The sequence below is a fragment of the Melopsittacus undulatus genome, chromosome 13 (genome assembly GCF_012275295.1).
Source record: "Melopsittacus undulatus isolate bMelUnd1 chromosome 13, bMelUnd1.mat.Z, whole genome shotgun sequence".
Lineage (NCBI taxonomy): Eukaryota > Metazoa > Chordata > Aves > Psittaciformes > Psittaculidae > Melopsittacus > Melopsittacus undulatus.
The window spans coordinates 5624133-5651087 of NC_047539.1; the positions used below are offsets into that span (position 1 = coordinate 5624133).

At 53.6% G+C, this 26955-nt stretch overlaps 3 protein-coding genes and 2 non-coding genes across 7 annotated transcripts in view; 4 read left to right on the plus strand and 1 right to left on the minus strand.

Annotated features, from left to right (window-relative positions):
* Nucleotides 1–1222: 1222 nt before the first annotated feature.
* On the plus strand, nt 1223–7026 carry TSR1 (TSR1 ribosome maturation factor). The gene is made up of 15 exons (XM_034068676.1): nt 1223–1340; nt 1429–1532; nt 1700–1916; nt 1997–2131; nt 2659–3086; nt 3301–3460; nt 3610–3770; nt 3947–4149; nt 4564–4726; nt 4927–5037; nt 5354–5486; nt 5863–5979; nt 6235–6375; nt 6494–6568; nt 6659–7026. Exons 1-15 carry the CDS (start codon nt 1241–1243, stop codon nt 6835–6837), a joined length of 2427 nt encoding a protein of 808 aa, XP_033924567.1. The 5' UTR covers nt 1223–1240; the 3' UTR covers nt 6838–7026.
* LOC115947352 (small nucleolar RNA SNORD91 family) lies at nt 4215–4307 on the plus strand. Its single transcript, XR_004081284.1, has one exon. It is a non-coding gene; the product is annotated as a small nucleolar RNA SNORD91 family (small nucleolar RNA).
* LOC115947353 (small nucleolar RNA SNORD91 family) lies at nt 5519–5611 on the plus strand. Its single transcript, XR_004081285.2, has one exon. It is a non-coding gene; the product is annotated as a small nucleolar RNA SNORD91 family (small nucleolar RNA).
* A 315-nt stretch (nt 7027–7341) lies between the features above and the next one.
* On the minus strand, nt 7342–9262 carry SRR (serine racemase). Of its 2 annotated transcripts, XM_034068677.1 has the most exons (6): nt 9144–9262; nt 8933–9053; nt 8645–8748; nt 8453–8572; nt 8281–8355; nt 7529–8069 (listed from the first exon to the last, which is right to left on the minus strand). In XM_034068677.1, exons 1-6 carry the CDS (start codon nt 9210–9212, stop codon nt 7779–7781), a joined length of 780 nt encoding a protein of 259 aa, XP_033924568.1. In that variant the 5' UTR covers nt 9213–9262; the 3' UTR covers nt 7529–7778. The 2 variants fall into 2 exon arrangements, with proteins under 2 accessions (XP_033924569.1, XP_033924568.1); XM_034068678.1 differs by lacking the exon at nt 9144–9262 and having other exon boundaries at nt 7342–7616; nt 7857–8069; nt 8645–9026.
* A 150-nt stretch (nt 9263–9412) lies between these two features.
* The window catches only part of SMG6 (SMG6 nonsense mediated mRNA decay factor), a 104485-nt gene continuing 86942 nt past the window's right edge, over nt 9413–26955 (plus strand). For both annotated transcript variants that reach the window (XM_034068674.1, XM_034068675.1), the window contains exons 1-8: nt 9413–9504; nt 10162–11893; nt 12807–12999; nt 13690–13800; nt 14419–14525; nt 15572–15650; nt 16567–16677; nt 17325–17537. In XM_034068674.1, the coding sequence (XP_033924565.1) occupies nt 9420–9504; nt 10162–11893; nt 12807–12999; nt 13690–13800; nt 14419–14525; nt 15572–15650; nt 16567–16677; nt 17325–17537 (2631 nt within the window). In that variant the 5' untranslated portion in view covers nt 9413–9419. The remainder of the gene's footprint in view (nt 9505–10161; nt 11894–12806; nt 13000–13689; nt 13801–14418; nt 14526–15571; nt 15651–16566; nt 16678–17324; nt 17538–26955) is intronic.

Here is a 26955-nt window from a genome sequence, read left to right on the forward strand (position 1 = left end):
TAACTGACCCACAGGACTGCTGCTTTTCTTGACTGAGAAGTATCCCAGTTATTCCCTGAGTGCTGTCTGAGCAGCCCCTTTACATTTGGCAGTGCTATGGGCTGCCATAGCCAATGGGCACCCTTTGGAAATGACAGTGGGAAAGACTCGTGTGCCCAGTGGGTACCTGTGCAGAGACTCAATGACTCCTGCTTCGCTTTATCCATCACTGGTCTCTTGCTCTGTGTCGTCCATCCTGTCAGGTGGGCCATGCTATGGACAATGCTTTTAGAGTGTGAAAGGTGCAGGCAGCCAGCTGGCTTGCAGGGGTAGAACAGGCTCTGTAAAGCACAGCCCAGGACCTGGTATTGCTGCTGCATGCTGAGTGATCTGCAGGGAACCAGAATCTACATTTCCCCCATGCAGTCCCTGTGTTGGTAGCAGCTGCCTGGTCTCTCCTTGGGTCTTTGCTTTCCTGGCACTTGGGTGCCATGGTTCAGTGTGAGGTGTCCCTGCCCATGGCAGGGGGGTTGGAACTGGATGATCTTAAGGTCCTTTCCAACCCTGACTATTCTATGGTTCTATGTTTAACCCTGCTGCTCACATGCCTGTGGTTGGGGGGGGGGAGCTTGCAGTGACAGGGAATGTTATATCCCTATATTGTTATATCCCTATATCCTGGGGGTTTGGGCTCTGCCAGGGACATTCCACCAGACCTGGGTACAGTGACAGCCTCCAGCCTGGGAACAGCCGCTCTTGGCTGGATAACAGGGCTGGGATGGAGCCACATAGGACAGGAACGTTCCTGCTCCATCCACCTCTATGGAGCGGGGCTGAGCATCCCCACCCTGCTCCTTCCCTCCTGTGTAAATACCTGTGCACCCAGCTAGAATCATAGAATGGTTTGGGTTGGAAAGGACCCTAAGATCACCCAGTTCCAACCCCCTGCCATGGGCAGGGACACCTCACACTAAACCATGTCACTCAAGGCTTCATCCAACCTGGCCTTGAACACTGCCAGGGATGGAGCATTCACAACCTCCCTGGGCACCCATTCCAGTGCCTCAGCACCCTCACAGTAAAGAATTTCTTCTTTAGACCCTTCCTTACCAGCCCAGAGCCCCCGGACCGGCTGCGCTGCCGCCTCTCACCCCTTTACCTCAGGCCGCCATCTTGGTCCTCCCCACAGTCCCGCCGTTGCTCGCGGCGCCGGACGTGACGCAAGCGGAAGCCGTGAGGAGCAGGAGGCGGAGGAGGCAGCATGGCGGCGGTGGGCGCGCACCGGCCCGGGCCGCTGAAGCAGCAGAACAAGGCGCACAAGGGGGGGAAGCACAGCGGGGCCTCACAGCGCCGCGCCGGAGGTGAGGCTGCTCCCGGCCCCGTGCCCGCTCCGCTCCGGTGCCCGGCCCCGTGCCCGGCCCGGCCGCCTTCACCGTTCTCTCCCCGCAGGCCGCGTGTCCGTCAAGGCCCAGCCGCGGCGGCGGCTCCGGCAGCTCAGCCGGACGGACCGGAGGCACCAGGCCCTGCAGCTCCGGCGGCAGCGCAAGGACGAGGTGAGGCCCAGCGGGAGGCGGACGGGCTCCGGGCCGCGCACATGCAGCGGGGCCCGGGCGGGTGTCATGGAGGGGGGAACCGTCGGGTTGGGATCAGTTGGGCTGCGGAGGGCTCTGCTGTGGCTCTGGGAGCACCGGAGCGGTTCACGCCGCGGCTCTGCCCGCAGGTGACGGCGGAGAAGCGGGGCCTGGGCAGCCGGGACGGGCCCCCGCACCTCGTGGTCGTGGTGCCGCTGCACGGCAGGGCCGCAGCCCGGGACAGCCTCCGCCTGCTGCGGAGCCAGGAGCCGGCGCTGCTCTGCATGGAGCAGGACAGGGCTGGCAGCTTCGCGCTGCTCTGCCCCCGGCTCAAGCAGCGCTGGCGCTTCGTGACGGCTCCGGCAGGTGAGAGGAGCTGCGGCCGGGGGTCGGGCTCGGCTGAGAGCCCCTGCACAGCCCCACGAACGGAGGTGTTCGACTTGCAGGGGACCTTTACACTGTCCTGGACCTGGCGAAGGTTGCTGATTCCCTGCTGTTCATCCTGGATCCTGCGGAAGGCTGGGATGAGGCAGGGGAATACTGCCTCTCCTGCCTCTTCGCACAGGGGCTCCCCACCTTCGGTGAGCAAGTGAGAGACGTTAAGGGCTTCTAACGGGGTGTAGGGTGAGGGGCAGCATGGTGGAGATTTACTGCTGCAGTAATTAAATCTCCATGTGTTAATAGGGGATCAGCAGTTGATTGCTGTTTCTGAGCATAGATCAGTCAGGTGAATGCCATTCTCCTACTGCCTTTTGCTGTTACTAACCTGGTTGAGGAGTGCTGGAGATAATAAAGGGTGTTCTAGGCTTAGGCCTCTGGGTGCACGGTGGGGTCAGCACTGCAGTTGTTATCCAGATGTGCAAAGAGAAGGGATTCAGACACTTTCTCACTAGTTCAGTTCCATGGTGTCATTTAGTCCCCAAAATCTTATTTCTGTTGCATACTGGATTTCTGCCCCAAGTGTTCTCTTGAACATGTGGAACTGCCTTTGCCTCTCACATTGTGAATCCGTTTGCTTGCTGATTGCTGATATCTGAGTGTGTGTCACTAGAAGGGGTTTAAGGTTGATGCTCTCATCCTGATCTCTCTTCCATGCACTGCTCGGTAGCCCTCGCTGTCCCGGGGGGCACTGACTTACCCCCCAAGAAGCGGATAGATGCCAAGAAGAAGCTTTCCAAAGCCATTGAGAAGCGCTTTCCCGAGGCCAGGCTCTTCCCACTGAACACGGAGCAGGAATCCTCGCTGCTCCTCAGGCACCTCTCCACACAGAAGCAGCGGCACCTCGCCTTCCGGGACCGGCGTGCTCACCTGCTTGCCCACGCTGCTGAGTTTGTGCCTGCTCAGGAGGGTGACCTGGTTGGGACCCTGAAGGTGTCTGGCTTCGTGCGGGGCCAGAGCCTCAACGTGAACAGCCTGGTGCATATTGTGGGGCATGGAGACTTCCAGATGAGCCAGGTGGATGCTCCCCCTGATCCCCTCTCTCTGAACCCCCGAGTGGTTAAAGGACAGAAGAGGAGTCAGGACATGGAAGTGCAGGTGTGTTGGAGGTCAGGGTGTTGCTGGTTGTGTTTAGAACGACAAGTGGGTGTATGTGCTCAGGGGCAGGGGAAAGGGAGTTGTTTTAGTGCCAGCTGAGGTTCCTCACCCACTGCACGTAATGAACATGACACTAAAAGGAGCTGCAGTTAAGATCCATTGCTAGCTTGAGTTAGGAGTGTTCATGGCTCAGAACTCTGCTCTTGCCCTGCAGGATGACTCTGTAAATGGGACTGATGAGATGGAGGAAGATGTTAAGGTCCTGATGAAGGCAGATCCAAGCAAGCAGGAGTCTTTGCAGTCAGAAGTGGTTCCTGATCCTATGGAAGGGGAGCAGACATGGCCTACTGAAGAAGAACTGCAAGAAGCAGAGGGTGAGTAGCAGCAATACTCCTGTACCTTTCCCTTGCCCCTGTTGAGGGTTGTTAGAAACCTTTGATTGTTATTTACACCTGTCTTATGGAAATGGTGCTGAGGGAAAGGAGAATGGTTCCTGCATTAACCATTGGTGGGAATCTTACAGCTTCCCTGAAGGCAAACAGGAGAGTGGTGAAGGTTCCCAAAGGCACATCCAAGTACCAGGCTGCCTGGATTGTGGATGATGAAGAAGGCAGTGAGAAAGATGCTGAAGATGACGAAGATGATGACATTGATGATGATATGATGGAAGAGGCAGTTTCCCAGGTACATCCAAGAGCTGATGCTGCAGGTGATCTCCAGGGTGTTAATGTGTATTCCAGGACAATCCTGTCCTGTTTTCCTCCATGCAAGGGCACCACAAAGAGCCAGGACTTGCCTGGATTTCTACTGTTAAATCTGTCATGTGTTTGATGTTGCTTCTTTGGCTTCCTTTGTGTCAGGAGGGGGAAAGCAGTGGGGAGGAGGAGGAACCTGCAGAGGAGGAGTGTGAGACAATGACGGTTTCTGAGTGCTTGCGGGACGAACAGTACGACGAGAAGGTGGAGGAAGATGAGCAGATGTTGGAAAGATACAAACAGGAGAGGATGGATGAAATGTTTCCTGATGAGGTGGACACACCACGTGATGTTCCTGCCAGGATCCGGTAAGAAATGGGATGCTCTGCTGAGAGAGGAGCTGGAAAGCACCCTTCTGCCTGGTTTGGTGAGGGCAGGAAGCCAGTGATGTCTTAGCCATGGTGTCTGAACCTGGCTGAAGGACTCTTCTGAAGACTCACTCTTAGGCTCTGAGGCTTCCAGGGGCTGCAGCAGCTGGGAGGCAGTGGGTGAGTCTGGGCAGGGAAAGATGGGATCTTACCTAGGAGAAGGGAGGAGGATGGCAGAGCCTGGGTGTGCAAGGCTGCTGTTTCTGCCTCTCTGCACTAAGGTCCCTTGAGAGCTCATGTTTGCTTTGCTGCCTTTGTCCTCTGAAGGTGTGAGTCCCTGTGGACCACGGAAGGGTGCTGGCCACGCACCTGGACTGGTGAAGTAATTTGTCTTCCCTGTTACCCCTTCCCTAGGTTCCAGAAGTACAGGGGGCTGAAGAGCTTCCGGACTTCTCCATGGGACCCCAAAGAGAACCTCCCAAGGGATTATGCCAGGATTTTCCAGTTCCAGGACTTCTCCCGGACCAGGAAGCACCTCTTCCGGCAAATCGAGAAGGAGGAGACTGAAGGAGCATCGGTAACTCCCTCTTTCTGACCTCTTCCCTTATTGTGTTCCTTTGTTCCTAACAGGGAAGATGTGTCAGGGAGGGAACTGGGTGGATCTTTCAGGCAGCTGGTTCTCAGCACGAAGCCATAAGTTCACCCTCTAACCCAGGCACGTTAGTCCTGACACTCTTCTGTTAAGAGAACTCTTCACAACCAGTCCTCTCCTGGCAGGTTGGCTGGTATGTTACACTTCACCTCTGCAATGTCCCTGTCTCGGTGATGGAGAGCTTCAAAGAAGGGAAGCCCTTAGTCCTGTTCTCTCTGCTTCCACACGAACAAAAGGTGATTAAATATAGTGCTACTGATACCTTGCAGCTCCTTGTCTGATTCCATGGGTTGGAGAGGTTCTGCTTGCAGAGGGTTTGGGCTGATATCTCCCCCTGCTGCATTTCAAAGCAGGACCTTCCCTTTGGTCAGAGCAGGGGTGTTTGGGCTTGAGTGTCTGAGCCTGGCTGAGGTGTCTGCACTGGTAACCAGTGATCCTTTGGGAAGCCATTGTCAAGAGCACTCATCTCTGCTGCAGTGTCCCGTTGCTTTTCTGCTCCAGCATCACTTTCCAGCCCTGGGGCAGCCCCTCTCAGAGCTGCTTCTCTTCCAGATGTCTGTGTTGAACTTCCTGGTGCGCCGGCACCCGAGCCACAGCGATCCAGTGAAGGCAAAGGAGGAGCTGATCTTCCACTGCGGGTTCCGGCGCTTCCGAGCATCCCCCCTGTTCTCCCAGCACACCTCAGGTTCGTGGGGGACCACAGGGGCTGGAGTTCCCAGAGGAAGCCGGTGATGTCTTAGCCGTGGTGTCTGAACCTGGCTGAAGGACTCTTCTGAAGACTCACTCCTAGGCTCTGAGGCTTCCAGGGGGGCACTAAACAGTGGGGAGTGGAGGGGCTTGGGACTGGTCCAGGGAAGGGGGTGTCAGGCTCCATGCGGTGAGCTGCTAGCTCATAGGATCACCTTCATTCCCAGACACTCCTATCAGCACAGTAGGGGTGTTTGTCACCCATTTTCTTAAAGCACAGAGCCTGTTTGCTAGGGATAATGGGCTCAATGGGGTTTCTCAGAGCTCTGGTGACTGCTCTTGGCCTGAACTTGATCTTTGCTGTTCTCTCCTAGCTGATAAGCACAAACTGGAGCGTTTCCTGCGCCTGGATGCTGCCATGGTGGTGACTGTTTATGCTCCCATCACTTTCCCTCCTGCTTCAGTGTTGCTTTTTAAACAGAGAAGTAATGGTAAGTTATTAAGTGCTGATGAGGTAGTGTCTGGGAATCAAACATGAGCAAGCTGTTCCCATACCCATTTACAAGTGTATCTATCCAGAAAAAGGCATCCCCTTTATGTTATTTGAGAAGATTCATGTATTTCCATCCCCATTATCACTGGCACCTTTGGCTGTCCCTGTTCTGGGGTTGCTCTGGGCCTGGAATCACTTGGGGAAGGGGGTTTTGGTGGGGTAGAAGAGGTATATCATTGACTCTGCCTTGCAGGAATGCATGATCTCATTGCCACGGGTTCTCTGCTGTCTGTGGACCCCGACAGGATCGTCATCAAGCGGCTGGTGCTCAGTGGCCACCCATTCAAGATCTTCACCAAGATGGCTGTTGTGAGATACATGTTCTTTAACAGAGGTACAGCTCGGCTCTGTGTGATGGGAAGGGAGGATGTGGATGCAGAACTCCTGTGGGAGTGGCTGTGTTGGTGCAGGAAAACCTGTTCCTTAACTGCCTTTTGTGTGTTGATCCTCAGAGGATGTGATGTGGTTTAAGCCAGTGGAGCTGAGGACAAAGTGGGGCCGTAGAGGACACATCAAGGAACCATTAGGTAGGTGTGATTTGGGATTTACCATGTGAGGCTGGGCAGGATTTGGTCCTGGGCAGGAGAGGCAGCTAATGGCCTCTTCTCTGTGCCTAGGAACCCATGGGCACATGAAGTGCCAGTTTGATGGGCAGCTGAAGTCCCAGGATACGGTGCTGCTGAACCTCTACAAGCGGGTTTTTCCTAAATGGACTTATGATCCCCATGTTCCGGAGCCTGTGCCGTGGGTGAGGAGCCAGAGCACGCTGCCAGTGCAGGAGGTGGACATGGAATAACTCCAGCGGGGCTGGAGCTGGTGCCTTAGCTGCTTGGATGCTGTGCTCAGGCCATGCAGTGAGGACAGCACTGATGTGTGGATGTGTCACTGCTGGGGTCTGTACAGGGGTTGTGCTCTCACCAGCTGCTGCTCAGGTACCAGCTACAGCTATTTATTTTAATGGAAAGTGTTTTCAGAAACCTCTTAAGTGCTTCTGTCTTGGTGGAACCTGAATGGTGAGGCTGTGGGTACCCCCTGCTCACTGGGGCTGTTCTCCCCAGCCATCTGTGCAGGGATTTGGCTGTATGAAGGACAGGAGTTGGCTAGAAGTTACTGTGATCCTGAGAAAGGTGAAGGGAGGGTGGCTGAGCATAAAGCAGGGCACTGGGGAGGGGAGAACAAGCCATGCTTTGTTTCCAGACCCCCAGTAGGAACCCTTCACTGTGGAACCAAGCTCCCTGCTGCAGAGGGGCCCCAGCTTCCTTTACCCATCCACAAAACCCTTTCAGACCTTTGGGGTTTTTTTATCTGTTCTTAGTAGCAAACCAGACTCTACAAACCCCGAGCGAGGCTCCCATCGCTGGAGGCACTGCTCCCTTCTCATTCCGCTGTCCCAGGGCGCTCTGTAAGCCAGGTCAGGGAGCTCAAGTCCACGTTTCCCCCACACAACACGATGCAAACGTGCTCCAGATCCCGAGGGAATGCCTGGAACCGCTCCGAGAGCACGGCCGCCACTCCTACGCCTGCTGTTGGCTCAATCAGCAGCTTCATCCTTTCCCACACCAGCCGCGTGGCTCGCTGTCAGGACAGAGCAGCTGCTGTCATTCCAGCAGCAAGGACCGGCTGCTCCAGGGCTGGGGAAGGGGCACTGGGAGAGCAGAGCTTCCGCCAGCCCTTTCCAGCTGGAGATGTGCGTGTTGGACATCTGCGGTGGGGTGAAGGTTGTGCTGCTCTGGGAGCTTATCCCTGGGACAAAGCTGGATGAATGGGAAGAGAATGGATGGAGGCAGTTGGGAGAAGGGGGCTGGGAGCGTTCACCTTGATTTCTTCCTCTGTGACTGTCAGGACATCATCAACCAAGTCCCTGATGATGGGCCATGTGTTGGGGCCGATGTTGGTTCTCACTGCATCTGCGATGGTTTCTCGTGGGTGAGGACTGCTGGGGGTCAGCTCCCCTCTCAGCTTGGACTGGTAACAGTCATCTGCATTGCATGGCTCAGCAGCAAACACCTTCACATCTGGTCTCAGAGCCTGCGGAGAACAGGAAGAGCCACTTGGATGAAATTCCTCCGTGCCGGTCCCCTGTTGCTGCTGGTGCAGGGGGCTACAGCCATGCAGCCCCCAGGCAACCAGGGATCTTCACAGCAAGGTCTCTCTAAAGAGAAAAGCTGCTCATTGGTTTGGAACCCTACCCTTCCCACCAGGACATGCAGCCACTGCTTCCCAGTGAGCTGTTGCCTACCTTGATGGCAATTGCTATTCCTGCAATCATTCCTCCACCTCCAACGGGAGCCACCACTGCATTTACCTCGGGTACCTGTGCAGGAAGGAAACATCACTCCTCATGTACTCCTCTCTGCTGTGCCCTGCCTCTGAGGGGCAGGGTCTGGTGTCCCACACTGTGGTCCCCTCACCTGCTCCAGCACCTCCAGCGCGATCGTGCCTTGCCCAGCAATCACTGCTGGCTCCTGGTTGGGATGCACCATGACTCCTCCTGTCTCCCGGACCACCCGAGCTGCTGTCTCAGCTCTGGACTAAGGCAAAGCACAGATGTCACCTCTTGGTCTGGCAGGGCCATGCTCTTGCCAGTCTTCCCCATGCCTTACCTCGTCACTGGGCTCACACGGCACCAGTGTGGCACCATAGCTGCGGATGGCATCTTGCTTACAGTGTGGGGCTGTGCGGGGCACCACGATGTAGGCAGGAATCCCTGTGTGATGAACGAGGAGACAAAGGCAACAGCAAAGGAGCTGCATTACTGCTTTGTCACACTGGTGTTGAGGACAGCCTTGCTTACCTCCAGCGGTGGCAGGGCTGGATGCCTGGTGCTCCCTCTGCCTTTACCCTGGCCCCATGCCCACTGAGCTGGGGCTGAAGGTCAGCACCCCCATTACCTTCTGCTCGGGCAGCGCAGGCGAGCGCCTGCCCGTGGTTCCCACTGCTGTGTGTGACAACAGCTCGGGGCCGCTCGCCTCCCTCCACCAGGCTCCTGACGGCGTTCAGGGCACCTCGGATCTGCAGGGACACCACAGCTCCCTCCTTAGGGTGGGTGACAGCAGAGATCGAGCTCCTCCATCGCCCCGAGGCCGGGTGATGGCCGCGCACCTTGAAGGAGCCGGTCTTCTGGAGGAGCTCGCACTTGAAGCGCAGGCTCCGTCGGGCCAGGCTGTCCATGGCCGTGCAGGTGAGCACCGGGGTGCGGTGCACCCGCTCCCGCAGCCGCCGCTCCGCCTCCCGCACATCCCGCAGCCCCGGCCGAGCCGGCTCCGCCATGCGCTCGGTGCTGTGCTGCACCGCGGCCCTGCGCGCATGCGCCACCCGCGGCTGTTTGTCCCTGCGCGGCCGCCGTCCGTCCCTCCGCCGGGCCGCGGCGGACGGAAGATGGCGGACGGGCTGGAGCGCGTCCGCGTCTCGGCCGCCGAGCTGCGGGACATGGTGGCGGCGCAGGCCCGTGCGGCCGGCGGCGGTGAGAGCGGGGCACCGAGCACGGGATGGGGCCGCAGCGGCACCGGGGCCGGGGGGGCTGCAGGCGCCGCTCGGGACCCCCGCGGGGCTCAGCCCCCCTGCAGCGGAGGTCCCGGTTAGTGACGGGAGGGAAGGGCTGAGGTAACGCGGCCTGGCGGCAGGGGCTGTGTTGTCCAGGCCGCGGTCTGTGGCGGTGCTGTGTCCGTACGGCTGCGGGCAGGAGGAGGGGACCGGTACGGAGGTGCGAGCGAGGGGGGAGGACACGGCTCTGCCTCCAGCCGTGCCCTGGCTGCCTGCGGGAGGCTCCCAGAGCAGCGGCGGCCGCTGCTGAAGCCTGGAACAGCGAAAGGACTCCGGTACTCGCACACACGTGCTCGTGTTTCACACTGGGCTTTGTCCCGTGCCCGTCTTGGTGCCGCTTTGAGGCCGAAGCTAGCGTGGGGCTGTGCTGGGGGTGAATCAGGCCAAGGGTATGGTCAGCTCTGGTAGAGCTTCTCGTTTTGTGCTCCTGTAAAGCTTGACTTTTAGATCTGTTCACTCGGTCCTGCCCCGGGGGTGGGAGGCTCTTTAATAGCTCTCCTTGAGTATATGTCATGATGGTTATTTGTTCCTGGCCGGTTTTGGTGGGAATAACGTTGCTGTGTCTGTTTCTCCTCAGAAACCATGAAGGAAGTGAAGGAGCCGAGACACCGCAAGGACAACAGGCGCCCGGACCTGGAGATCTACAAGCCTGGGCTCTCCCGCCTCAGGAACAAAGTGGTGCCTCCAAAGCCTGAGGCCTCCGAGAAGGAGAGGAGCAGGGAGGGGAGTCCCAGTGACAAGAGAGGGGGAGCTCCAGCCACGGAGGATTTCACTAAAGGCAATGGCCCCAGGCAGAATGGTCCTGTGCAGGAGAATGAAGACACTAAAGGTGTTCTTCAGAGCCCGGAGAGCGTGTCCAAGCAGCCAGCCTCGGATGAGTGGTGTCCCAAAGCCACCAGGAGGACCAAGAAACCAGACCAGCAGATCTACCAGCCTGGGAAACGCCTGCATTCAGCTCCTCGGGAACCAGCCCTGAGGTCAGGGACTGAGGAAGTCACCAGTAAGATGGAGCAGCTGAAGGTTGAGAGGGATGAAGAGACCCAGAAAGGGACTGGAAAAGACAACAACAGGAAACCCAAAGCGACCAAGGAGGATAGAGAGGGGAGCCAGGCAGGGGAAGGAGTGAAAGCCTCAAGGGGAGAAAAAGGAAGACGACTGGAGCGAGGTGACAGGATGAGGAGAGCAAATGATGAAGGGAAGTTGGGCTCTACCAAGCGGTATTCCCGCTCTGACAAGCGCCGGAGCCGGTACCGCACCTGCAGCACGAGCTCAGCTGGAAGCAATAACAGTGTAGATGGAGCCCCACTCATGGATGGGGTGGAGAGGCACCAGCAGCGTGCCAGAGAGAGGATACGTCCCAGGAAGCAGCTCTCTGCGTCCTCCACTGACTCCCTGGATGATGACCGAATCGATGAGGCAGAAGCTTATGTCTCCAGCAGGAATCCAGACAAGAAGAAGCATCCAGAGCAGAGCCGAGCTTCTAGGAGTGAGAGTGAGTGGAGCAGCAATGGCAGGGAAGGGAAGGGGTCCTTTCGAGTCACATTTGACAGCAGGACTATGAGCAGGGATGTCAGCCTGGCAGACACAGAGAAAAAAAAGCCCCTGAAGGCATTTGGTGGTTGCAAGGACTCTGAGGCTCCGGAGGTGAGGAGCCAGAGCAGAGAGCCCCAAGGGAGAGGCCGTGGGATCCTGTTCCTGCCTGCCAACACCGACCTCTCTGCCAGCACCACAGGCTCCCCAGAAGCTGTTCACCCCGGCCCCAGGCTGCTGCTCGGTGGGGCTGGGAGCAAAGGCCCCCGCAGCAGGGGCCGGGGAGGGACCATTCGCAGGCTGTGGGACCCGAATAACCCGGACCAAAAACCCGCCCTGAAGAGCCAGACTGCTCAGCTCCACTTCCTGGACACGGATGATGAAGTGAGCCCCAGCTCCTGGGGGGAAGCCCGCCAGGCCCAGACCTCCTACTATAAGTTCCAAAACTCTGATAATCCCTACTATTACCCTCGTGGCTCCGGTCAGGGTGCTCAGTATCCTTATGGTGGGTACTCCCTGCAGTATCCCATGGGTCCAAGCAATGGTGTGTACCCAGCAGCCTACTACCCTGGTTATCCCGGCCAGGCAGGGCAGTACATGTGTGGACCACTGCCCCCAACCCCTCTGAGTCCTGAGATGGAGCAGCAGATGAGGAACTTGCAGCAGCAGGAGCTGAGCAAACACCTCCGTGAGGCTGGGAACCAGGAGCAGCAGCTCAGTAACCTGCTTTCCAGAGACCGCATCAGCCCCGAGGGGCTGGAGAAGATGGCCCAGCTGAGGTGTGTGGCTGTGCTGTAGAGGGAGGTGGGACTGAGTCACTTCCAGGGTGAACTTAACAGAGCCGTTATCCAGGGAATGGTGTCTCCTTGGGGGTTTGATGTACTGGAGATGGTGTCTCAGAGACTGGGAGATGTGGTAGTGGCTCCAAAGCTTCTCCTGTTCTGGGTCTATTTGTCATGTGTGGGTATTGAGAGGAAACTGGGGGTGAACACACCATTCACCTGGGCCGAGAGCTAAGGTGTGGATGGGGAATGCCTTGCGCATGTGTCAGGGGTATGGAGGAGCAGGACAAGCACCCACTGCAGCCCTTGGGTTCTTTTTGCTCTTGCTGAAGCTGCTTTCTCTCAGTTCCAGTGCTCTCACATGCCTTCAGTATTTGCTGAAATACTTCTTCCTTACCTGGCCTCAGTTATCTGTCTGATTTGCACCATGGGCTTCAGGAGTTGTGCTTACCATGAGAGGTGTGGGATTCTGGAGCTGTGTGTGACAGTGATGGTGCCTTTCAAGTGCAGGGCAGTGTTGTCCTTGTCACCATGTGATGCTGTGACTTACAGTGGTCCAGTGGGAGCAGCCTGGTGACACCAGCTACTGAGAGGGACCTGCTGTCCCTTTGGCAGAGCTGTAGCAGCTCTTCTTGCTCTTTGCCAGGCCCTGATCCATTCTAATGCATGCATACAAGGGAGATGGTCCTTCCAGATTTACCCTTGCGGAACAGGAAGTGTATTTGACTGCAACAGCTTCCATTTTCCTCTGGGATATGTGTGGAAGCATTAATTTGCCATGGTGTGAGCTGCTGAACTGCTTATGCCTGGTGCTTGCTGGATGAAAAGCTGCAGGTGGCTCAGCACGTGTTCCCTGGCAGCCCAGGCCTGGCCAGTTGCTGTTGTATTAACTAATTGTGCTTCCCCGCAGGGTGGAGATGCTCCAGCTGTATGAAAGATGCATCCTGATGGATATCGAGTTCTCTGACACCCAGAACGTGGACCAGCTGCTGTGGAAGAACGCCTTTTACCAAGTGATAGAGAAATTCCGACAGCTCCTCAAGGATCCTCAGGGGGAAAATGCCCAAGAAATTCGGAACAAACTGCTCCAGCTTCTGGATGAGGTGAGAGAAACGTCCCCAGACTCCGCAAAAGCTTTGGGATTGGTGGGATTGGCTGGTGTTCAGAACAGGATGGTGTAAGTGGGCAACTGGTGTTGTCAATCCTCTTCATATCAGTGCGTGCCTTAGGCCATCCTCTGATAAAGAGGTTGCTCAGAGAGATGATGGGTTAGTGTGAGATGTGGAGGTCCAGGGGATGTTTGTTATCATTTAATCCAGGCTTATTTTGGTTTGTTTCATGTTAATTAGAAATTGTCATAAGTTAAAATGAGATGAATGCCTTGAAGTAGAAACAAACAGAGGTGTTTCTGGAGGTGTTCGTGCCACCTTTATCTGATGTGGTTTTAAAGTCATACTGTAAAACTGTGCAGCTCAGTTTACTCTTTGTAGCAAGTAGGCTGCCAGATCCAAGAGGATGTGTTTTATAGGATTAGATTGGTGGGATGGGACTGCTGGAGGGTTTTAGTCCAGCCTCCTGCTCAAAGCAGGACTCCTCACTCACTAGATCAGATCAGTGTTGATATTGTCTTGCTCAGTCTCAAACCTGAGGCTGGAAATCCTCCAATCTCCTTGTTCTGTGCAGAGAAACAGCCCAAACTGCAGGGAAAGGGACCTTGCCACAGGCAGGAATGATGGGATGGGGTTTTGCCCATCATCGAAGACTGTAACATCCAAATATTGTGTGTTTCACAGGGCACTTCTTTTTTTGATGGCCTGCTCCAGAAGCTCCAGGTGTCCTACCAGTTCAAGCTGGAGGACTACATGGATGGGATGGCCATCCGCAGCAAGCCCCTGAGGAAAATGGTAGGTTGGCATTCCTGGAGACTTCCCATCCTGAACAGATGTCACTGTGTTTGCAGGGAATCTTTCTCAAAGCACTTATTGAACCAACACTGGTGCATTGACATTTCTTAGCTTCCCTTGCAAAGAACTTGTTTTTTTGTACCAGCTCAGGGCTGCTAAAGGGAAATAAGTGTCCAAAGGTATCCTGGCTTTGCCTTAGATATCGAAATCTCTTATTTCTGCCCATGGAATGCACACTAATGACCAAGGAAAGCCACAGTTGTGCTGCCTCCCTGACACTTGCCAGCACTCTGCCCTGAGCTGGGAGTGCTGGTGTAAGAGACAGCTGGGAAAGGATATTTTAATCCAGCTCCATTCCCAGAGAGATGTGTGTGTCCAACAGCTGTCCTCAGATTAGTCACGGCCTGAACAACTCTGTTCTGCAGAGAGATGGGATGTTATTGGAAAAGAGGAGGTGTTCAGGGGCTTGGCTTGCCCCTACAAATGCTGAACCAGTGCCATGGAGCCTTGTCATTTCCTTCTGCTGCCCTTCAGTGTGCCAGGGAGCTCCTCTTTGCTCTCTGTGTGCTCCCTGGGGCTGTGCAGGTCCCCTGTGGTGTACCAAACGCTGCTTTGCAGGTGAAGTACGCGCTGATCAGTGCTCAGAGGTGTATGATTTGCCAAGGGGACATCTGCAGATACAGGGAACAAGCAAACGACACTGCCAACTACGGGAAGGCACGCAGGTACTGTGCTACTCGCTGGAGCTGCTCTTCCTCTCTCTGCAAGGGATGTATCTCCTCTCATGCTTAAGCTTGCCTCTAGCCAAGTAAGTCTTTCCTCTCTTATTATTGCAGCCCTAGGAAGCTGAAAGGTGCAGCCAAGGCTGTTCTGCTGTCCCAGAGAGTCATCCTCCAGCGTGGATGGAAGTTTTTCCTGTGCTGATCCTGCAGCAGGGAGGGTTGATGCTGTTGGGGCTGGCAGAATGGCTGTTGTATTTTGTGGTAGCTTTGCAGCTAGGAGAGATTCCCATATGTGTCCATATGTTCTGACTGATTCTCGGGAGTTTTTGGCACTTGTTGCCTTCTGTCACTCTGTTTTCTCTGAGGCAAAAACTGGGGGTGAGGGACGGAATGCAGTGACACAAGTGAGCCCAGCATAGGGGATGGAGCACTGAAGTCCATGGAAGTTTGGAGAACATTGCAGGGAAAGCTCCTGATTTTGGAGTGTGGGGCATTGTGGAGTATGTGGATGTCTCAGGGAGTCTGGAGGGAATGCAGCAGGTTCGTGATGTGTCTGAGCAGCGCTGATGGATCTGTGTGGCATGGTGCAGGCTGGGGAGTGGATAATACAATTGATGGTAAATAGAGAAGGATGCATGGATGCCTCTTGGGATAACTAAGTATCTTGGGGAACAAGCTGAGGGACATGAAGGGTTTGTTCTCAGCTGCCATGGAGCTAAAAAGGCGTCTGAAACAGAAACGTTCCCTGAATAGCCTGTTCTCTGTGCCTGAGGCTGCACAGGGGACTGGGTCTGGCTAAATGCTCATCTGCAGGCTGAGCCAAGAGCTGTATCTGCCTCTTTCTTGTCCTGGTCCCCATCTCCCCCTCCAGGCCAGGCACCAGCTCACTGCCTGTGCAAGCTCTTGCAGGCAGAGGGCACTTGTGCGAAGGGCTTGTTCCCTGTAGTGCTGCCAACAAGGGGAATTCTACACAATTGTACACCAAGCTGCAAAGAAGGCAGCCTCGTGGCCTGTCAGTAAACCTTCCTCTTTGGTTCTTCCCTCTTCAGCTGGTACCTGAAGGCTCAGCAGATTGCTCCCAAGAACGGCCGCCCATACAACCAGCTGGCACTTCTGGCCATCTACACGGTAAGATGCTCATCCAGCAGGGACACGGAGAGCCCCTGAGGGGGGGAACTGTGGGATTCCATCTGGTGGAGGAAGGTATTGTTTAGGGCAGTGCTCCCAGATGGTTTCTTTTAAGCAGAAGGAAGCTGATGGCAGGATGTGCTGTGTGGGTTCCAGCTGCTGTGGCCTCAGGCAGCTTTGTTAGATACACACCACTCCCTCAGGCTATTGGCATTGTGGGGACTGTTCCGTGGGCTCTTGAGAGTGGAGATGCTTGAAAAAGTGGGTTGTGTTTCAAGTTTTGCATGAGAGTTTTGTGCCCAAGGCTGTGCTGTCATGAGGATGCTGTTTGTGTGCTGTGCTTTCATTGAACCTGCGGGCACTGGGCTAAGCAACATCTGCGTGTAACTTGCACAGGCTTTGTTCTTGCTGGCTGCTCTAGCCATGCAGGAAAACTTCCTTCAAGGAGGATGTGACAGCAGATAATGAAAGCATCAGATTGGGATATGGGCTGGCAGGAGGCTGCAAACCCTCTGGTTTTCCTGTCCCTTTGCTCTTTGTAAAACTCACATGGAGTCATTTCCATATTCATAGTAATGTTATTTCCTGAACTCAGGAATTCAGTATTTATACCATTCCCCTTTACCACGATGGCTGGTGAGAGACTGTCTTGTGTGAGCCTCCGGGTTGATGGCTGCTGTAGAAGCCTCAGGGCTGTGATGTCAGCTGCACTACCTTAACCCTGGCAGTGGGCTTGTACTTTGTGCTGGTAGCTGTGAATGTGGATGGAGAGCTGAAGGTTCTGCTTGTCATCGTGCTTGTTGGTGTGTCTGTCTGTCCCAGGCAGTATGGAGGGGCAGGGAGGGTAAAGTCTGGGAGCTTGGCTCTGAACACCTCAGGGTGGGTGCCAGCTCTGAGTCTGGTTGTGTTCTTGCAGAGGAGAAAGCTGGATGCTGTCTACTACTACATGCGCAGCCTGGCCGCGAGCAACCCCATCCTGACAGCCAAGGAGAGCCTCATGAGCCTGTTTGAAGAGACAAAGCGTAAGGTGAGCCTCAGAGCTGGGCTGGGGGATGCTGCAGCTGCCTGTGCAACTGTCCTGAGCTGGAGAGCTGTGATCCAGAGGGGAAAAGTGATGCTGGCCTTTGGACTTGGAGTCTTGCTTCTAAGAAATTCCATGTTGGGAGTGGGGAGAGAGAGGCAGCCTTCAGAATGATGGTGTCCTTCCTCTCCTCACATTGATTTGGGGTTGTTTGGGCAGCTGAATCCCATGCATCTGGGTCACAAACTATAAACCAGTCAAGTTCAGCAAGGACTATAGAGTTGCTGTGGTTTGTGGCATGGCCTTGACATGCAGCATGATCGTTGCCTTATCCCATAGGTGCCTCACACTTACGGGGCTTGGCAAGAGAGGCTGCAGTGCCTTTGTGCCCTAGCGGGTCACCTGAGTTAAAGATACAGTGTGTTGGTTGTCACACATCTAGGGCTGGACACAGCTTTTCTTATCCTGGGGCAGCTGGAGTTAAAAACTTCTCACCTGCACTGTCCTAGAGAGTCAGAAACTGAATTCTGGTGCTGTCAGTGAGTTACTGTGCTTGTGAAGCAGGGAAAGGGCTGATTGTCAGTGTAAATGAAATGATAGGCTTTTCCTGACCTTTCATCCCTGGGTGATGTGAGTCTGTTCTGCATACCCAGGCTGAGCAGATGGAGCAGAGGAAACATCAGGTGCTGGATGTGAGCCCCAACCGGCGGGGAAAGGGCAAGAAGTCCACACTGCGACAAGTTGGAGATGATGCCACACGGCTGGAGATCTGGATCCATCCCTCCCACCCCCGCTGCTCCCAGGGCAACGAATCCGGCCGGGATTCTGAGCAGGACAATGGTCTTGGGAACCTCAGCCCCAGTGATGTGAGTACTGCAGGAGGCAGCAGTTGGCTTTGGTGTCATGTGTTTGGAATGCAGTGGAATGACACTGGATCTGTTTTGCTTTCCTGTTGCTAAATTTTCCAGTGTTTTGGCTTCCCCTCTGGGAGCTGTGCCTGGGTCAAGCTGAGGAGCTGGTGACCTCGTGCCTCTCATGTTTAAGGCATGTTGTTACCATCCATTTCTTGGCAGCATTGTGCTGGCGTGGCTGATATGGAATAGGAGAGGCACAAACAGAAGATGCTGTGAAATGCCTCTCCTCTGAAGGCTTTAACTTGGGTGAGGTTGCTGCTGGGAAATGAGGTCAGATGCCGAAGACCAGGGTTAACAGTGACCCTGTGAGCTCTAAGGCTTGTTCTGGAAGTGGGTCACTTGTCCCAGCACCAAATGATTTGATGTTTGCACTGGGAATGTGAAAACCATGGGTTTAATTTCCAGTCTAGGTGTTCTGTTTGCATTACTGCTTCAGCTGAGAAGCCAGACCAGTGCCTTTCCTTTGCAAGAATGAGTAAAGAAGTGACTGAGGGTATCTCAGCCTGTTGGAGCTGGGTACCTTGCAAGGGGAGCCTGGGTGAGCTCTGTTTGTCAGGCACAGGAATGCAGGCAAAGGCAGTGGTGGTTGGGAGCTCATCCTCTAGGAATCCTTGCACTGCTTTGGCACATGCCTCTTGCAGGAGGACTTGCCAGGGAGCTCTGGGCTGCCTGTCCTAAAATGGCTGTTGAGGATGGGAGTTTAGCAGCACTGGGAAGACCTTCTCTGCATTCTCCAGGGCCTGGAGCTCCTCCGATGCAACCACACTTTTAGAGCGAGTTTGTGACTTCAGCTGGGTGGAACTGGGGTGAAGTCTTGGAGCTCTGAGAGATAAGCTCTGGCACGTTGCTGCAGCATAGTTAAGATGTTACTGCCCTTGGTTGTTTTCCCTGTCCTTCTGGAGAGCTCTGCTTCCTCAGAGTCACCGAAGAGAACGTGCCAAGCTTTAGCCTCTCCATAAATCATTGGTGAAGATGCCTTGAGATGAGTGTTTTTGAGGCACTGGGGGTTTCTCTTTCTCCCATGTGAGGCAGTGTAGCACTAGCAAAGCAGAGGGCTGTGGTGTCTGGTCCACAGTGCTGTGTGCTAGAGCTTGCCCTTGGTCTGTTGCGAAGTGCAGGTTGCTGGCAATGCCTGTACATTATTGTGTCTCATTACTACCATTAGTCTTGATTTCTCCATCTCTGAAACGTTGGCTCATGGAAAGCATGAACTTTCTCATCATGGAGAAGCTGAAATACAATGCTACAAGGGCAGGGGGAGCTGAGAGCCCAGATTTGGGCAGTGCTGGTTTTGGCAGCCGAGGTGTTTGTACTTCACTGTTGGTGCAGTGCTGCACTTGTGTTGGTACAGCTGCTGCTGGAGCTGCGCCGTGGCCACGTCACTGAACTGATGAGCATTGGAAATGACCAGGTGAAAAGGAAACCTTAAACCTGTGTCCGTGCCAAAGCTCCCGAGCTGTGGGCTGCATAAAGGCAGCAGCGCTTCGGGAAGCTCTGGGCTCCTTGAAGCTACAGCCTCGCACCCTCCTGCTCGCTGCATCCTCGATGGTTTCAGCTCCTTCTGTGCGAAGGAGCGGCTCAGTCCCGGCGTTGCCGCTGTGGGGCACTGTTCGGCTTCGGAACGGCCCTGCCTGCGCCAGGGGCAGGCAGCGGCCCTGGTCTGGCAGCACCCGCACCTCTGCCCCACATCCCGCAGCCGGGCGGAAGGGAACAGCTCCTGTCCCAGGGCATGTGTGCCAGCGCTGACGTGTCGTGTGGGGGAAATGAGGCCAAATAGTCCCTTCCTTGGCAGCTTTAGCCCTTGGGAAGGCTGAGGCAAGCTGTGTGTGTACTGAGAGTGTGCTCTGCAGGTAACTCCTCGGGCATCAGAAGCAGATAAACACTGCAGTATAGAGCCTCACAGCTCTGGGTGTGTGCTGGGCAGTGTGGGAGAGAGGCTCCTTGCACCGTCAGACAGAGGCTGGTGCTTCCAGTGCCTGATGGTTTCACTGTGGAGATGCTGTTTTCCAGGTGACAGAAGATTGAGCTGGGATGTTTCCTGTCCCCGTCGTGCAGGTGGTGAGGTGCCAGTCCTGTGGTGTGGCACATTTGGCAGGGAGATGCTGAGCAGTCACTCTCCCAGGAGCTGCTGATGTGCACGTTGTCCCCATCAGCAAGCACAGAGTCTGCTCAGCACATGCTTGTGTGTCTCCTCTCAGTGCTGACTTGGTTTTTCCTTCTGCAGCCCTGTATGAAGACCCAAACATCATTATTTCAGGGTTAGTAACTGAATGGAGTTAATAAAGCATTGATGACAAGTCTGCAGAAGGCCAGCTCAGCCTGCAGCCCTTGCTGTGACAAAGGAAGGTGTTGTGCAGAGCTGGCAGCTTGCCGTGCACTATGTGTTTAGGTAGAGACTTCCCATAGCTGCTGCATTTACAGTTTGCTGTGTTTTTCCTGGGGATGCAGAACTGGAAGAACATAGCATCTGTCCCCAGTGAGGGATGTTCATCTCCATTTATCCCCTTCCTCAGTCACTGTGTTGGGCACTGCTGGCTACAGGGCATGGGAGTGGTGTCAAAGTGAGCTGAAGAAATGCTTGGGTTGCAACGTGGCTGCTTTGTGCTCAGGGTTTTGTCTGTTACACCTGCAGCCTTTTGGGGTTTCATTCTGTGAATGGCTCTTCTCTGTGGTCTCTTGTACGTTGCCTGTTTTCAGGTGCTCAGTGGCAGGAGAGCCCAGGCTGACTGCTTGCTAACATAAGGTAACGTAAGGTCCCTTCAGGTGGGATTCCAGTCGGAAGTGCAGAAAAGGAGGCTGGTCCTGTGAGCAGTTGAGCTGCTTTATTATGAGGCATCTGGATAGGGCAGAGGGAGCTGAGGAGCTGAATCTCTGTTGTTTCTTCTCTGCCACTGAGTCCATTTGCTGTGGGTCTGTATTAATCTTAAATTTGATTGTAGCACATGCAGCCTACTGCACACACTGTGTATTGGGAAAGAAAGCAGGGCAGGTGTGCTGTCAGCCTCTTGAGAAAGTGTTAATATTGCACTGAGCTTGAGATTTTAATCACTCCAGTCAGGAAATGCTGAGTTAAGGTTTCCACAGTTGCTCTTGCTACCCATGCTCTGCAGTAGATATTTCCTTGTGTTACCATGCAGCCTGCATGCACTAATACAGATCACTCCATAGCTGCAGCTAAGCTTAGGGAAGAGAGGTTTTCCCTTGGCAAGACAGTAATTGAAGAATACTTCTCTCCAGATGTCTGGATACTTCAGCATCATTAAGGAATTAAGTCTCCTGCCCTCTCTGTGAGAGGTCAGCCTTGCAGAGCCATCAAAAGTTTGGTAGGGCCACCCAAAAAGCTCTTGGGAAAACTAAAGCCAGAGTCAAGATCTGCTCCCTCAGCCTTGAGTGTCCCCTGCAGGAACCTTCCTGTTCCCCCCAGCCTGCTGGGGAGGGATGGAGGTGTTGTATTTGCTGTGCCCATGGAGCAACAGCCCCGTTGCTGTAGCAGGAAAATTGGGATGAGCTCTGAGGTTCAGTGGGTTTTAACTTCCATTTCTTTACCCAGGCTTTCTTCCCAGCAGCAGGGAGCAGGGACACAGTACCTCAGGGATCAGCAGTAAATGCCACCAGGAGGCCTACAAGGAAAAGGAGGTTAAAGTTCTATCAGTACACTGCACAGAGAGGGTTTCTTCCTTGTTACCTACTGCATTCATCTCACATCTTGCATGTACAGGTGTCACTGAGGCTGTAAAAGCTGTCTTGCTTTATTTTCCTCTGTAAGTCAGGATTCAGTGGACTGGCAGCTTCACAGACTCACACACAGGAGTGGTGGTGACCTGTGTTCAGAGTTTGGTGGCCTTGGTGTCACTACCTCTGGTCCCTAGGAGCAGCTGGGTTGTTGAAAGGCTGCTTTGGTGTGAGCTGAGCATCTGCATCTACACCACAGGGGCAGCCCTGTTTGCTGAGAGGGGCTCCCCTTGCTCTCACCTTGTAACTCTTCCATCACACATAACTAGAAATAAGTGACAGGCAAAAGTGGAAATGATGCGTTGCTGGGATTACAGTTGTTCTTCCATATGGATGCACGGATAAGAAGCTGCTTGGGGACCTCCTTGTTTCTGGGGTGTCTGCCCCTGACAATGCTGACAGGATTTGGGGAGCATTGCTCTGCACTGCTAGCATGGCTGGGTGGTTTTTCTCTTTCATATAGCCTTTTGGGAATAATCCCTACTTCTTGATAGTCCAGACTTCCCTCATTTGCTCCCTCCATGGTGTCAATGGGCAGAAAGATCCTTTTCCAGACCAGAGGCTCCTAAAAGCCCAAGCATCTGGGGCTGTGCCTCTGGTTTAGAAGGGCAGCATGGAATCGCAGGCTGGTGGTGGGACATACACCAGGTCTTACAGCAGGACCCTGGGTCAGGCTGCTGTTGGTCTCAGGAGGGTGACTTGTGTTAGGTCAGGAAGTTTGTCTCCTCTATAGTCAGGTGCTCCTTAGTGTTTGGTGTGAGTGATGAGTCTGTGGGCTGGTGCGCTGTGTTCTGCCCCTGCTGTCAAGGGGCGGCACTGCCTTCCCTCCAGCCCACTGCTTGTGCTGTTTCATCCCCACCTCTGCAGTGCTGCGAGCCTATGCTGAGCCTCCCCTGCAGCATGAAAACGAGCAGGGAAGCTCTCCAGGGTGGGAATACCAGGCTTTATCCACCACCCACATGAAAAAGCAGCAACGGTTGCATCCCTTATGTTTGTGCCTGAAGCAGGACTCGAGAGGGAGAAACCTGGAGTTCCCTCTGTCCTGCCGAGGCAGCCTCCTTTCCTCACCCCCCCATCCAAGCCTGCAGGAAGCTGTTGAGTTTGGTTACTCATTCGTGGAGGTCAGGACCAGGTCTGGGGTTGTTTTTCCCTTTGTGTTTAGGAAACAGTTTACAGACTGCTTCGAGCGCAGGGGAGCTGGTGGCGTGTGAAAGAGGCTTCTTCACTGCTAGATTCACATTGACTCTGCCCTGCCTCTTGTTCTGTCATCTCTTTCCTGGCTGGCAGCGTGAGTACTTGTGAGTGCCTTCCCCAGCCTGCAACCCTTCTGCTTCCTAATACGACCTCGGTCACCAAACCACCTTGGGGCTTTGTTTGTACTTGAGCCGTTCAGTTGCACATGGTGAGGTTGGTTTCTCTCCCCTCGCACTGAGCACACTTCTCTGCAGAGGAAGTAAAAGAGTGCCAGGCTGCAGTTGAAACTGGTTAAACACTAAAACCACACTCCAGGCCTCTCTGGGTTTGAGACGTGACATTCAGCCATGCAGCTTAGCACTGGCTTTTTTTCTGGCCGCTGGTTGCGCACCCTCCATGCTTGCACTTTTTCTTTATAAACTCTGTTTTTTACTGTAAAATGCTGGTAAAAACCTTCTCAGCTGCAGTTTGTGTGTTAATAATTCAATCAGAAATGCTTCTGCACCTTGCCTGGGCTTGTGTTCTTCCAGGGATGCTCAGTGCTGCTCCACTAAAGCTGCTGGAGCTCAGTGGAGCTCACGGAGCCTGGTTATTGATTGAAGGCTGTGCATGCGTGTTGTGGAGAACCCACATGTTGCTTTCCAGCACAACTTGACCTCTTGTCACTACCCAGAAAGTGAAGGCTGAGCTATTGGTAAGAGTTTCCAGAAGTTGGTGTTGGTCTAAAAAAGGAAAGGGGGGAGGGTGGGGGGTGTGTGGAAATAGGATCATGTTAGTGGTTTTATTTAACTGTGAAGAACAAGGCAGGGCCTGATGTTATTTGGATGGGAGAGACACCAACATGTTCTCCTTCCGGTAACAGGCATCTGGTGCTAATGTGTCTAGAAGTATGGTGGTGGATCAGAGGTGGGAGCACTATGAGGACATCAATGAGTTATGCCTGTGTGAGGAGCTCTGCTCTAACCCAGCGCCCAGAGAGGCTGTGGTGAGGGAAAGGAGACTTCAAGTTCCAACAAGCTTCCCATACCCTAAACCCAAGTACAATCATCCAGAAACCGCCTTACCCTGTCAGTCACTCTTTCCTCATTTCCTCTCCTGCTGGTGCTGATCAGGCAGGGATTTGTGTGTAACCAAACCCCCCTCCTGCTGCTGCACATCAGCCCTTTCTCGTGGCAGCGGGTCTGATCCATGCACTGCAGAGTGGGGTTAGGAAGGGTGGGTTTGCACTTCAGACACGGGTACTGCCAGCATCTGCAGGACTGGTAAAGGAAGTGCAGTGTCTAATGGGAGGGTTGGGAAGTTTCCCAGAGCAGGCTGAAGGATGTAGACAGTGATTTCTCTTGAGCTGCCTTTTTTGTTGTTAGTCTAACCTTGAGCTTTGTCTGAAGTTGGCCCAAGCCAACTTTTCCTGCTGTCTGTTGTATGCTTTTTTGGGATGGGCACCACATATTCCAGAGCCAAACCTCTTAATTCTGCCATGGGGAATGTTTGTTTCTCTTCAGTGTTGAATGAGCCATTTCCAGGCTTCGCAGCCCCTGTGGAGGTGGGTATTAGGAAAGAAACTTCCTTCCGGAGGATCAGGGAGTGGAACCTCCTGGAATCTGTGTCATTTCCTTTGTCCTTGGCTCTACTCTTCCTCCCCAGCAGACTTCACTGCTGTGTAGCTCACCGTGGAGAGGGAGATGCCTTCATGGCATCCATCTCTGTTGGTGAGCATGGCTGGGAGAGCAGGAGCATGAAGATCGCGTGATGCGATGCTGTCATCTTTCTGGAAGGCTCTGTCTCTGCTCAGCCTGTTGTCCAAATGTCTTCTCTGTTGGCCTGACTCCATCCTAAGCCTTTCAGGGTTCTTCAGTCTTCACCCTTCTTGATTTGTCACGTTATCTCCTTCCTTTGTGCTTTAACCCCACAAATAAACTATTCCAGTGTAGAACCTACTCAGAGCAACACCCAGAACTACACTACCAGGAGCTGTCTTCTGACCAGCACTCCTCACACATTTACTGGTGTCAGTCTTCTGTTACAGGAAGGAGATGCTGTTTACTCCTGGCAAACAGTATGTGTTTGAATCTAAGCTGCTTTTCGTTGGTTGGGACTGTTTCAGTGCACAGCATGTGGCCTGCCTGTTACCTGTTGGACAAAGAACAGCTCTTCCTGGGTCATCTTCCTTTCAGTGCTTAACTAGATCCAGCCTTGAAGAGCCGAGCTTGTATCCTAAATGACCTGCAGCACCAGAGCCAATTCGTGAAGAGGTTTGTGTTGAAAGTGAACTTGATATCTCAGCTGAGGACTTGTTGGCATGCTTGCATAGATTCAGAGAGTTTATGGCCAGCAGGGACCATTAGATCATCCAGTCTGATCTCCTGTATATCACAGGTCCTTGAATTTCACCCTGCTACTCCTATATGAAGCCAAATAACTTATGTTTGGCTAAGGTAAAACTTCCAGAAAGACATCCACTCTGGAGAATCCACCCTTTTCCTGCAGTTTGTTCCAGTGATAACTGAACTGGTTCTGAAACACTTAGGCACAGAGCGAATGTTTCCAGTTCTTGCGGTTTGCTATTCCACGAGTGCAAAGAGCCCTTAAGTACCATGGAGGCACTTTGCACCCTGCAATCAAATCCTTTTTGATACACTAAACAGATTGAGCTGTTTAATCATTTTTAGCCTTTAAATCACTTTTATGGCTGGTTTTTGGCCCCTTCCCAAATTTTCAGCATCCTTTTATAAAGAAGAGCACTGGAACTAGATGCAGTTACTTCAGTGTCAGCCTCACCAGGGCTGTATGTAGCTGTAAACATGCTGTCCAGTGCCTGCCCTCTGCTTGTGCATCCAGGGGATGAGTTAACTCTTTTCACTGGACATTCCATTGGGAATCAAGCCACTGTTGATGAAAAGTCACTACTGAGGCTTTACCAACGTCTTCCATCCGGTTCACTGAGGGGCCCTGAAACCTGCTTTTTGAAAGGTCAAACAGGTTTTCATGTATTTAATGGTAATATATTTGCCAAGAGTAGCTGAGGGGGGCTACAAGGATGCTGGAGAGGGACTCTTCCTCAGGGACTGTTGCTTTAGGACAAGGGGTGATGGATTACAACTTAACCAGGGGAAGTTCAGGTTGGATATAAGGAAGAAGTTCTCTACTGTGAGGGTGTTGAGGCACTGGCACAGGTTGCCCAAAGAAATGGTAAATGCTCCATCCCTGGCAGTGTTCAAGGCCAGGTTACACGAGCCTTGGGTAACATGGTTTATTGTGAGGCATCCCTGCTCTTGGAAGGGGCTTGGAACTGGATGATCTTCAGATCCTTTCCAACCCAAGCCATTCTATGAATGTTGCATATTAGTAATTTGTAGAAACCAAACTTTGATACAGGTTTGGTTGGAAAGGAAATAACATGCATCTAAATAGTCTATTTGACCTGCTTGCCTTAAACTGAAAGTTCTGCTGGTAAGTTCGTTATTAAACAACGTTTATTTCTGGGGGAGATGTTTGCTTTGAAGGCAGTGAAGTTCCCACAGTTTGATCTTTACATGGCTGAAGTGGACAATCCTCTTGCTTATGTTTCTCATCTCACCTGCTCCCTGCAGGGATGAAGGGCAAAATCCAGAGCTCATTGGGCTTGCTGAGGGGTTTTCTAAATGCCTCTTTTCTTCTCTTGCCGGGCTGCTGACTTGTAACTGTTATTGCCATGAGATGTGTCCTGGAGCTGCTGCACTGCAGGAGATGAGGGAGCTGCAGGAGCCTCTTGAGATCTTTTTACCGCTAAATTGATTTCATATGCCTCAAGGCCAGGATACAACAGGGCTCCCCCTTCCTTCCATGTCACAGCAAATTGGATTTTGTATTTGTTCAGAGTCTCACGTTGGGTATCCGGATTTTCACTGGAATTGCTTCGAATGCCATAGAAATAAATCCATTTCAGGGCAGGATGCTGTGACTGCTAAACAGAAACCTGCAGTAGAACACGTGGCAAGAAGCAGGCAAGGCAAGCTCTGTATCCCTTTGTGGTTGCAGGTGGGATATGAAGAGGAATGATTATGGTAATTAACCAAGCTGGAATTTGCCCACAGCTCTTGTGGGTACCTTGTAAATACTGCAGAAATGCCAGACAGCCTTAATAGCCCTTTTGTCTCGTCTCCTTTATGGAGGTGGCCATTTGCACAAAACACTTCCCACCAGCACTTTGTTGGGACTGCACCTGTAGCAGTAAAAACCTCCTCTTGGTATCTCGCCCACTGCAGCATCTTGGGCTTTTCAGGAAGCTCTGTCTCAGTGCTCAGTGTTGTTTCACTGGGATATTGCCTTGGAAAGTACCAACCAAGAGCTGTGCATTGCCACATTGGGATGGTTTGGGATAAAGGCTTAGGGTTATATTTGTAAGGCAGTCTCCAGTGGGCTCATTGCTGCTGTTGGGCTGGGTGGTGGAAAGCTCTGAAGGAAC

Bases quoted from the DNA above. Each gene is read 5' to 3' on its own strand.
- TSR1 (XM_034068676.1), top strand. From the start codon at position 1,241: ATGGCGGCGGTGGGCGCGCACCGGCCCGGGCCGCTGAAGCAGCAGAAC. The intron at 1,533-1,699 runs GTGAGGCCCAGC...CTCTGCCCGCAG, and splicing joins GGCGGCAGCGCAAGGACGAG to GTGACGGCGGAGAAGCGGGG. The intron at 6,376-6,493 runs GTACAGCTCGGC...GTTGATCCTCAG, and splicing joins ATACATGTTCTTTAACAGAG to AGGATGTGATGTGGTTTAAG.
- SRR (XM_034068677.1), bottom strand. From the start codon at position 9,212: ATGGACAGCCTGGCCCGACGGAGCCTGCGCTTCAAGTGCGAGCTCCTC. The intron at 8,573-8,644 runs GTAAGGCATGGG...GCTTTGCCTTAG, and splicing joins CGTGTGAGCCCAGTGACGAG to TCCAGAGCTGAGACAGCAGC. The intron at 8,356-8,452 runs GTGAGGGGACCA...CTTCCTGCACAG, and splicing joins CGCTGGAGGTGCTGGAGCAG to GTACCCGAGGTAAATGCAGT.